The sequence below is a fragment of the Callospermophilus lateralis genome, chromosome 18, assembly GCF_048772815.1.
Source record: "Callospermophilus lateralis isolate mCalLat2 chromosome 18, mCalLat2.hap1, whole genome shotgun sequence".
Classification (NCBI taxonomy): Eukaryota; Metazoa; Chordata; class Mammalia; order Rodentia; family Sciuridae; genus Callospermophilus; species Callospermophilus lateralis.
The window spans coordinates 16,532,185-16,544,229 of record NC_135322.1 but is presented as its reverse complement, the minus strand read 5'-3'; the positions used below and the strand labels follow the sequence as shown (position 1 = coordinate 16,544,229).

Genomic DNA, 12,045 nt, shown 5'->3' with positions numbered 1-12,045 from the left:
ATATTTCTGTATGCAATCATCTATAACTATATTCAACTAAATATCACACTGATGTCTCTTTAGCTCTAATCTATTACCATATGGGTCACTCTAAATTACCCTTGCTTTTCTACTTCCTGCACTAACTTTGAGAAAGCTGGTTCCCACCACCTATCATTCAAGTAGATCAATTACATAGGGATTTCAGAATGATTAGCTCTCAATTCCTTAGGAAACACCTTTTTTTTTTTTTCAATAGAGGAAATTAACAATGGGAATTGGCCTGAGAAATGTTGTCAGGTGATCTTGTATTAATATAGTGTACTTATACAAATTAAGATGACTGATTTCACTAGGAAATATAACTTTAGTGGAACCATCATCATGTATGTAGCTTGTTGACCAAAATGACTCTATTTTGTCTCATCTGCTTTTTAAAATACTTATACTTTAGTTGTAGTTGGACACAATATCTTTATTTTTATGTGGTGGTGAGGATCAAACCCAGGGCCTTGCACATGCTAGGCAAGTGCTCTACCACTGAGCCACAATTCCAGCCCTTGTCTGCTTTTTATTCCTATTACACATTATAACTTGAAATTGTCTGTCAGTCCTTGGGTGTTCTATTTTGCTTATATTCTTTTTGTTTCCAATTTAGTTTGAGAAGTACCAACATATTTTCTAGCTTACTTATCCTTTCCTAGAGGATGTCCCCTCTTTGATGAGCTCATCAAAGGCATTCATTTTTGTTATAGATCATAACTTTTCCATCCCTCTGCTTATTACATCTGCAAATGCATACTGTTTTTTTCCACTAGAGCCTTTTACAGTTATTTTAAATTCCTTGTTTGATAATCTTAACATCTGCCTGTGCCACATCTGAGTCTGGTTCTGATGTTTCTTTAGACTTTGTGTTGTGTGTGCATTTTTTTTTTTTTTTTTTGGTTCAAAGTGTTGTTAGTAATGGAAACAAGGCAAACAGGCCTCCAGCGTTAGGATTTACGTTGATTTGAGCAGGAGCTGTGCCGCAGTCTGGCTGGGCACAAATAACCGAGCCGCCACAAATGTCAAACCTAATTAATCTAGGACATCTTGTCCCCATAAATTTATAGGAAGATGATCCAATACATATATTGCTGTATAGTTCCTTCAAATCCTTCAGGATCCTTCCAATCTAATACCATTGCAATTCTATGGGGATTAGTCTCCACTCCTAGCCCTCGAAGCGTTTGAGTGGCCTGTTGTAATGGCCAATGTTTCGGCCATTCTTGACGAGATATGATGTTAATGTCTGCACCTGTGTCCAGTAGTGCCACGCAGTCTGGCTGGGCACAAATCACGAGCCACTCACAGCTTTGTAGATTCAAACAGCAATTCTTTATTCCCAAACTCACACCGGCCCTCTCCAAACACGTTCTGGGGATATCCACGTTCTCTGCCCAAATCCACACCTCCACTGGGCTTCTGTCTCCCAAAAATACTGTCTGAATCCCTAAGAACTCAAGAGGAACTCAGGCAGCAGGATACGCCCTATTCCCAGCAGGAATAACCTTCCTAAACCGGGAACGCCCTAAACTCGGATTATCCTAAACCGGGAACACCCTAAACACGGATCCGCCCTGGTCCTTGAGCAAGGTCACCTTCCAGGAGTCCTTCCACTAAGCAACATGGGGGTACGCTGGCAAGGAAATTGTCATACCTACTTGGCTAATGGCTCCCAGCATCTCCCCCCTTCTGATTAATTAAACAACAAGTAATGTGGCTTAAGGACCGTGCCTGGTAGGTTGTCCAGTTCAACATATGGTTCTTACCCATCATTGGAAAACTGACCTTTAGGCGTCAGCCTCCTGTCTTAGGTTGATACCACTGCAACTGGATCATACCCGTCACTGACTACCGGTCCAGCATACAGCCATACTTGTGGATAGGTCTATGCACCAGTGGGGGGGGGTGAGGTTCTTTGCCTCACCTCTGTTGGCCCCCAAATTTGGCCTTGGTGCCAGTGGGGGAGTGAGGTTAATGTGGCTTAAGGACCGTGCCTGGTAGGTTGTCCAATTCAACATATGGTTCTAACCTACTTGGCTAATGGCTCCCAGCACAGTAGCCCATTAAATTCATATCCTTGGATATTTAGTTTTAGCATTGGGTGAGAATATAAATTTAAACACAGCATAGTCCAATCTACACCTGTGGAGCCTAATCCCCTGGAACCTCTTTCTATAGTACTACTGGAAAATTTATCATGCAGGCTGGGTATTATTAATAACTGTGCTATTCTATCTCCTGGTGAAACTACTGATATACCTCTTGGAGAACTAGCTATAATTTTTATTTCATCTTCATAATCAGGATCAATTACTCCAGGACTTATAAGTCCTTTTAGAGTAGAACTGCGTCCCAATAATAAACCTACTGTTCCTTTGGGAAGAGGTCCTTTTACCCCTGTGGGAATGATTTGAACTCCCATCTCTGGAGTTAGTACTGCTCTGGCGAAGGCGCAGATGTCCAACCTTGCGCTCCCTCTGGTTTGTCTGATGAGAGATCTAATGGATAATGTGTCCTGGGCACTACTCTGATGGTGTTGCTGGGTTCCTCCCATGTCCCATATATTTGTGGTCGTGGGCCCCGGAGCATTGGGCCCCCCTGTCCGCTTTTTGGCAATGGAGCCCGATGCTTTTCTCCACGATATCGTGGGTAAACACCTGGTCCTTGTCCATTTTTTGATAACGGAGTACCCTCTATGGTGGTTTGAGAACGGCATTCATTAGCCCAATGTCTCCCTCTATGGTATCGTGGGCAAATACCCACTATTCTACTCTTTTGATACCTAGCCTTCCTCCTATGGGGCAACTCCTTTTAAAATGTCCTGTTTGTTCACAATTGTAGCACGTTTTCGGCCTGGAATCTAAAGCCTGTTGTACTGCAGCTGCCAAAACTTGCCCTTGTTCATTAATGTCTCTACATAATTTAATATATATGTTTAAATCTTCATGTTTCCATGGTCTAATGGCCTGCTTGCAGAAACAATTTGCTTGCTCATAAGCCAGATGTTTTATGAATGGCATTGCTTGTTCTGTATCTCCAAAAACTCTGGCAGCTGTTTGAATAAGCCTATCTACAAATTCAGCATAAGGTTCATTAGTTCCTTGTATAACCTTAGATAATTTACCTTGTAAAGTCTTATGCCCTAACCGCATATACAGCAATTTGTGAGTATATAGCAGGATCATATGCAATTTGTTGCAGCTGACCCTCATAAGGTCCTTTTCCTAACAACAGATCTAGATTTCTCTGAGGATAACCGGCTGCTGCATTTCACCTAGCCGTCTCCATGCAAAATTCCTCATTGGCAACCTTCCATAACAAATATTGCCCTCCATTAAGAACAGCTTTACACATGCTAGCCCAGTCTGCTGGCGTCATGTCCAAGTTGGTAATGGATTCGACCATGCTTACAGTGAAGGGTGCTTGGGGACCATAGGTTGTTACAGCCTCCTTTAACTGCTTCACTGTTTTGAAATCTAAAGCACGGTGAATTCGCTGCCCTTCTGCCTGCTCAAGTACAGGGCAGGATCCCATCTTTCAACTACAGGGGTTGAGGGCCACTCAGCAGCTATCTCCACAGATGGAGCTGTTGGTTGAATTACGCCCTCTGGTGATAGAACGGTGTTAGTAGCAGCATCCTGTTGTAGCTTCCCCCTGATAGCTGTTCCTCCTCTGAGCTTTCTTCCTTTAAATTTTCTTCCTCTGACTAGCTCAAGAGACCTTCTCTTTTACTTGATCTACCATATTTTGTATCATAGTCTGAACAATTTACTTAACACTCTTTCAGTTTGTTTTTTACTAATTTCTGATCCCATATTTCTACTATAAAGATAACACAAAACTGAAACAGAATGAAACCAAAACGGAACAAAAATGCACTGTATCAAATTTCCTATTTTCTTGAAATGTATATTTGTGGTCTATTTCTATCTCTATCTCAGGGGTGAACAACTTCAAACCTTGAGCCAACCATTTTCCCCAGTTTGTCTGAGAAAGTTCTAGGGACAGGCAACTTGAAATAAAAACAAAATAAATCAAAACAAGAACACATTGTTTTTTGAAGTGGTCACCCATTCTCTCGCTCTTCCTCAGGGGCGAGCAATTTCACTTACCTCCAAGCTTCAGGAGTTTCCCGCACGGGTCACCAAATGCCGCAGTCTGGCTGGACACAAATAACCGAGCTGCCACAAAGTCTTGTAGATTCAAACAGCAACTCTTTATTCCCCAACTCTCACCGGCACTGCACACACCACACGGGAACACACTCCCTCCACCGTGCTTGGTCCAATCTCCCCAACACCGAGACCCCCCCCCAGCCCCAGAACTGCACGGGAACTCCAAAGTAGTGGGCGCCCGAGGCAACAAGAGCCACCCTATTTCCCGACAGTAAAGGTCAAATATACAATTCAATCAATCCAGCATCACAGAAATTATATATAGTTTAATTCAAATCATCATCTCAATGGTTCACTGGCATCATCTTTTAACCATTCCCTCTGGCAAATGCTAGGCATCATTCTGACTGGGCCGTGGCTCTCAACAGAGCTGGGTTGTTTGTTTGCTATAGCTCTATGTACCAGATGTTCCTCCAGTGTTTTTACTCTTGATTTTTGGCATTCCAAAGTACTCCCTAAAAGTCTGTTATGCTATAGTCCAGCCCTTTGAGCTGTAATCCACAACAATCAGGAATCAAGGACAAGCAAGCTGGAAGATTAACAAGAACTGGAAAGAAGAAATCATCCATCTTTGCTCTCTCTTGCCTGCTATCTTAACCCCTTCACTCCCCTGCCATCCTCTACTGTCCCCATTAACATGCTTGCTTTCTCCACTGGAATCAAAGGGTGGAGTCTGCTCACAATTTCATCCAGGGTGAGAAAAAGTACTTGCCCCATCAAATAAACTTCATGGGACAATGCAAAGCAAGAATGAAGTTGCCTGATCATCCCCCAGTCATGGTTACTTATTATAATTCATGTATTTTTATGGGAACTGTGATGCAGCTGGCAGTTGGTATATGCAATCCGGATTCCACCAGGCACTACCTGCATCTTGGAGGTGGAGGAAGTGAGCACAATGGATGTTGGAGGTGCACAGATGGCATCCACAGTGGCAGGAGACGTGGTAGTGGCAGTGTCTAGTGCTTCCATACTAAGTGATGAGCAGTGGTGGTAGCAGCAGGGTTAGATGCTTCTCCTTGAAGTGCTGTAGTGTACTTGGGCACGTATCCTGCTTTTTTCCCCCTTCCTGAGGGTGGACAGCCCAAAAATATGGTTCCTTGGCTCTACTGAACATTCTTCACATTTAAAAATTCTTTATTAAATCCCTTACTGCTTAAAAAACAGAATGAGTTGTTATTGACAACTTTTTTCTATCAGTAAGGGGAGAATGAAAAAATTGGACAAAAATGCAGGAAAGAATTAGACTAATTCCTTTTCAGTCAATAAAGAAAATGACAGAATGATATACTACCATCTATGTTACTTAGAACCCCCTAATACTATGGGTTAGTCTTACAGATACAAGGTGCACTAAGTTATTGCCTCTGCAGACTCAAGATGGATGACTCCAGAAGGGAAAAAGAAGACTCCACATTTTTTTTTTCCTGAAATGATTTATTTATAAAATTTTAATCAAAAAAGAAAAACAACATGCTTACTATGTGTTAGTTACACCGGCGCTATTTTTTTCCCTTGTTATTTAGGCAGGAAGATTTTAAGGCATAAAATAGAAGAAAAATTGGAAAAACATTTGCAGTGAAAGAAGACAATTCAGGAATAAACTCAGAAAACTAGCATACAGCAAAAAGATATTTAAAACGGATGAGCAAACTACACCCTATAGACCAAATGTATTTTTCTTTCCTTTTGGTGCTGGACTTCGCACATGCTGGGAAAATACTCTATCACTGAAACACAAGCCTAAGCCCTGTTACCTGATTTTAAGATATTAAGTTTTATTGGAACACAGCTGTGTCCACTACCTCCAAGTCAGGATTTCTCAACCTCAGCACTAGCATTACTGACATGATGGGCCAGATAATTTAATTGTGGAGGCTGGACTATGTATTACAGGGCGATGAGCAGGATCCCTGTCACTAGATATTAGTAGCAACCCCCTTTACAGCAATAGACAAAAGTATCTGTGGGTGTTGCCATTATCACCCTGAGGATGTGGGCAGAGGAAGCAGAACCGCCCTAGTGAGAATCACTGGCTTGTGCATCCTGTGCTCCCAGGCTACAGAGGCAGTGTGCAGACTTGTACACACAGCCTGATGCCTGTTCTCCAGCCCTTAACTCCTTTTTACAATAAACAAAAGGCAAAGAATAACACTAGACTAAAAAAAAAAAAAAAAAAAAAAAAAAAAAAAAAAAAAACCCAAACACCAAACAGCAAAGCATGTGACAATATAAGCTCCTCAGTCAACTTTCTACAAATTAGTTTAAAAACTGACTTCAATTTTAAAAAAGAAAATAGATAAAAACAAGCAATTCAAAGAAACAAAACTCAAAAGACCCTTAGGGAAGGTAGATGCTCAACCTCATTAGCAGTTAAAACACATAGGCACTTTTTTGAATGATACAACTTCAGCTGAGTAAACGTTCAGTTGTGATTAAAATAGAAAACGAACATACATTTCTGTTGAGATTAATGGCCAAGTTTAAGACAATAAGGGACTAATTACTTTAAAATATACTACATTGTTAAGGCAAGGAATCCAACCAGTGGGAACAAAAGCACCAACATGCAACAATATATGTGCAGTAAAAATGTTTACAATATGATTACTTATAATAAACCTGAACTTTCATTAGCGGGAGAATGGCCTGTATATACCATGGTTTGTCTGTTATGTGAAAATCTAAAACTAGATCTGTAGGTATTGACTAAAAGGATATTCGTAGTCTACAATCATGTGAGGAGACTGTACTTCAACGTGTGCGCACAATCTCAAACCACTCTCCTCACCCAAACAAATCTGGATGTGGGTAAGCTTCCTGAGTATGGAGAAAATATTTTAAGCCACACATTAGGCTTTGGTTTTCAGCACTTAAGAGACTCTGTGGATACGATTTTGTTTAAACAAACAACAACAAAAATCCTCTGTGGTATACAAAGTTTCAGTTGAAACATGATATATAAACTTTAACTTTCAAAACTTGACAAGAGAAATATGTGTACAAGAGCAGAAAATGAAAGAGAACTCTCTCAATATTTTTTATGACTCAAAAAAGTTAAAATTGTAATGAAATAGTTCTATCACTTATCTTTGATTTTATTAATTTAATTCCTCTAATGGGCATGAACTCTCAGAAAATACAGAAGTTTTAAGAATAGACTCATGAGGGGCTGGGGATGTAGCTCAGTTGGTAGGGCGCTTGCCTAGCATGCAAAAGGCCCCAGGTTCAATCCCCAGCACCACCCCCCGAAAAAAACAATAAATTAAAAAAAAGATGAAATCAATGTATCAGTGCAGGTAAAATTTAGTAATCATATTTCTCTAATAAAAGTGAATTTTTTGTTATAAATGGCCCTTTAATGAGTTGACTAATAATATCTAAGTTAAGTTTATCAAATAATACAAATTTATATTTAACTTATTTAGGATATGTATTATTTTTCTACAGTGTGGGGCAGAAGTGGATTGTTATTATTCTAAATGTTGTGAAAATTTATAGGACCAAGAAGTAGTAAGTGGACACCTGCAAGTTGACTGTGTGCTGTAACTAGTGTTAAGTTCTTATATTAGTGTGTAATAGTTCTTAATGTCTAGTTTCCAATGTGTCAACACTATATTTATACATTATATTCTTTGACAATTGAATAAGTCAGGTCATGAACATTATGGCTAATGTTTAATAAGCTGCTTGGTCTGACCTGCTATTTAACTGGAATACTTATACCATAAGTATAATAGATTGGTTTTCTTTGGTACCAGGGATTGAACCCAGGGCTGCTTTACTACTGAGCCACATCCCCAGCCCCTTCTGCCCCACTTTTTTTTTTTTTTTAAAGTCTGAGACACGAAGTTACTTAGTGCATCACTAAGATGCAAAAGCTTTGTAAACTTGCGATCCTCTTGCCTCAGCCTCTAGAGTCACTGGGATTATAAGCAGGTGCCACTGTACCCAGCACAATGGATTATTTTTTTTATAGCTGATTTGATTTTGGATGGTGTCCTTTATCAAATTTGGTAAAAAGGTTACAATAGCTTCATAGCTTTGACTTTTTTGTATTTTTAAGAATTAAAGACTTTTATCTGTAAGATAATTTGGTGCTAGAGGCATTATGCAGAGTAGCTCTTTAAACAGTTTCTTTTTGGTTTTTACTTTATTCAGGGCAATAATAATTTTCCAGGATTTCCAAAATACTATAAAAATATATACTATAAAATGCTAAATGTAAACAAATATTTCCTATATCTTACTAAATTAAAGCTGGATATATGTATATACTTCAATAATGTTTAAGAAAATATTTAATAAAATAATGCTTTTCTATGTCAGCTATTCCATAAAAAACTGAACTTTCTCTAGTAAAGTTGAATAAATATGTATGTGTATATATATGAAAAAACAATTTAAATGTTAATTCCCCAGGACTCAGATTAACTGAGAATAAAGTTAAAACATAGTTTCTTATTCACTCAAGACCAGGGAAAGGGCAGTTCTGAATGTTTCCTCAGATCTACTGTTAAGAACACAGATAAACATAATGTGTCTTCTGCACCTAGCTCAGCCTCTTGACCCTTCCTGATTGCAAAATGGCCACAATTCCCTGTATCACACAACCATACAGATATGTGTCCTGTAGTTGAGAAGACCATCTCCTTGTATTAGGAAAAAAATTTAACTGAAGTCCATCTGCAGAGTTTGGTCAGGTATTCTGTGGCCAGGAACATTTCAGCATGCATGAGGCCCTGGGTTCAATCCCCATCACTAGAAACAGGCAATGTCTAAGTCTGAATGAATCCTGACCCTTCGTGTTCCTGTTTTCTACACATACTAAGGGAAGTTAGTTTTTCTTTCATTGGTATTTAGCAAATTCTCATGGCCATTCATTCCTAGTTTTCTTCTCTTTTGTGATGGGGATTGAACCCAGGGCCTCATGCATGCTAGACAAATAAATGCTCTACGACTGGGCTACCCCAGCCCCTTAATTTTCTTAATATAAAAACTATTTATACAGGTATTTTTAATATTTCCTAAGTGGAAACTTGGCTTTTGGCTAGAGCACTGTTATTTTCTAATTCTCTATAATAGAGAGGATAGTTTTTTTTTTTTTTTTTTTGGTGGGGAGGTGGGGGCAGAGGTTTTTTTAAAAAAATAATTTTAATCTTCCCCCTAACCTCACAGCAACCCACCTTTCTCCTACTGTCTCTCTCCCCCAGGTTTCTTTACATTATAAATCCCCAGATGAGGTAAAATGACAAACTATGAATGAAAACTTTACATTTTTCTCCAGGAAGAATTATCTAACATTTAATAAAGAAAAATAAATAATGCAAGATGTCACTGAATATAAGGACTCTATGATCTCTAAAAATACGCAATGGTGAAGAGACAATGAAGAAAAGTAATAATAAAAGCAGCTCTCATTTGGCACTTTTCTTTTGCCTCAGCCCTCAGTGTTGCTGGGATTACAGGTATATGCACTGAACTGAGCTCATTTGGTGAACTTTCAATACTAGCTAGACATTGCTGGAAAGGATGTAAGTGTATTTAATCCTCACCATGCAAGTAAGACATAAGTACTGGTATTATTAATTTGCAAATGAGAAAATTTAAATGTAGTTGTTTGCCCTTACAAAATGAGTTATAATGGTGAGGACAAATAAAAATTAATCACTGGTTAAATACCCTTCCAGTGATTTGGTTCAGGTGAATTTTACAGAATTGGCTAGCAAATATTTAACAAAATTTAAGTGGGATGGAAGAATATGCTGCATTTTTAATGCTAATGTAGCCTTTCTCAAACATCAATTATCAGATGCATAAAGTAAATTGCTGTCCAACATACATGGCATTTATATTATGAATTCTTTGATTTCCCCAAAGGCCCAAGGCCCTGATGTTGGGAAATACCCCAATAATTAATTTCTCTGACACCTTCCTGAGCTTCTCCCTGTTATGAATTCCCTGAGGTTGACTTGGTTCTAAGCAGCAAAAAGGCATTCCCAGTTTCCTTATGTTTATGGAATTTCCCAGTTTTTCACAACTGAATTCTGATGTCTAATAAATTCTGACACAAACAACCCCTTTCCAATTTCTATTTATAAAGTTTCCCATCAGTCATAGCTGTTATTTAAATAAGAGTCTTTTAGGCATATATCCACAGTATCTGATATTCAGTTAAGTCGCTAACCTCAAATGTTTCCTCATATTCCCCTTCAATCATAGGCTTTAAAAAAAAAAAGTATGAAATTTTATGAGGTCAATCAAATTCTGAGCCTTCATTCGCTCCTCTGTCCTAAATGAATTCTCTGATGTTGAGTAAGGTGTGAGCCACGAATAAAGGCCTTCCCACATTGCTTACATTCATAGGGCTTCTCACCAGTATGAATTTTCTGGTGTCGACTAAGTTCTGAGCCACGACCAAAGGCCTTTCCACATTCCTTACACTCATAAGGTTTTTCACCACTATGGCTTCTCTCATGGTGAGTTAGTTCTGACCTTCGAATAAAAGCCTTCCCACATTCCTTACATTTATGGGGTCTCTCACCAGTGTGAACTTTCTGATGTCTAGCCAGTTCTGTGCTACAGGTAAAGGCCTTTCCACATTCCTTACACTTATAGGGTTTTTCACCAGCGTGAGCTCTCTGATGTCGAGTAAGTTCTGAGCCACGACGAAAGGCATTTCCGCACTGTTTACATTTATAGGGCTTCTCACCAGTATGAACACTCTGATGTCGAAGAAGATGTGAATCAGAGATAAAACCTTTCCCACATTCTTTACATTTATGAGGTTTCTCACCAGTATGAATCATTTGATGTAGATTCAATTGTGAGGCACAACTATATACTTTCCCACATTCTTTACATTCATAGCGTCTTTCACCAGTATGAATTAACTGATGAAGACTAAGCTGTGTGTCATAACGGAAAGCTTTCCCACATTCCTTACATTTATGGGGTTTCTCACCAGTATGGATTCTCTGATGTCGAAAAAGATGTGAGGGGCGGGTAAAGGCTTTCCCACATTCCTTACATTCAAAGTACTTCTCATCAGTATGAACTCTCTGATGAAGATTAAGTTGTGCAACAGATGGAAAAGCCTTCCCACACTCCTTACACTTGTAGGGTTTCTCACCTATATGCATCTTTTGATGTTGACTAAGCTGTGACTTAGAATGAAAGGCTTTCCCACATTCTTTACACTTATGAGATTTCTCACCAGAATGAGTGCTCTGAGGTTGAGTAACCTCAGAGCCATGACTAATGGCACTTTTCTTATTTTCATTGCTCTTTTTGCTTTCATGAAGTTTCTCATGTTTAATCAAGTCTGACCTACTCTTAAAGATTTCCCCACATTCTCCACATTCAAAGTCTTTTTCCTTATTATGAATTCTTTCATTTTGAACAGGACGTGACTGGCTCCCAGAAGCTTTCTTACATTTTTGACATTCACAGGATTTTTCTCCAGTATGAGCTCTATGATATTCTCCAGGGGCTATGCACTCAACTGCAGGGGGCCGTTTTTTAGTGGTTATTTTGGCTTGTTTGACTTGTACCTCCTTATGCCCCTGCTGTCTCTCCAAGTGGCATTTGATTTCTCTGCTATCTCTGACCCTGTTGAATTCAAGGTTGGAACGTGTATGTTTTTTTGTTATCTGCTGATGTAATGATTTAATTTCATAACTGTTCTCTCGAGATAAAGTCTTGGTTTTTCTTCTGGACTCCCAATCTATAAGATAACAAGAAAGAAAGCAGAAGAGGTTTTCACATTTCAGGAGAAAGTAAGTTCCTAAGTAGTGTGGGAGTGAATATTAACGGGTATGGGGTTTCATTTTGAGGAAATGAAAAT

The 12,045-nt window shown here is 39.0% G+C and overlaps 1 protein-coding gene across 8 annotated transcripts in view; it reads right to left on the bottom strand.

Moving 5' to 3' along the window:
- Positions 1-6,399: 6,399 nt before the first annotated feature.
- Positions 6,400-12,045, bottom strand: part of Znf568 (zinc finger protein 568) — a 72,526-nt gene continuing 66,880 nt past the window's right edge. For all 8 annotated transcript variants that reach the window (XM_076837660.2, XM_076837665.2, XM_076837666.2 and 5 more), the window contains one exon: positions 6,400-11,925. In XM_076837660.2, the coding sequence (XP_076693775.1) occupies positions 10,475-11,925 (1,451 nt within the window). In that variant the 3' untranslated portion in view covers positions 6,400-10,474. The remainder of the gene's footprint in view (positions 11,926-12,045) is intronic.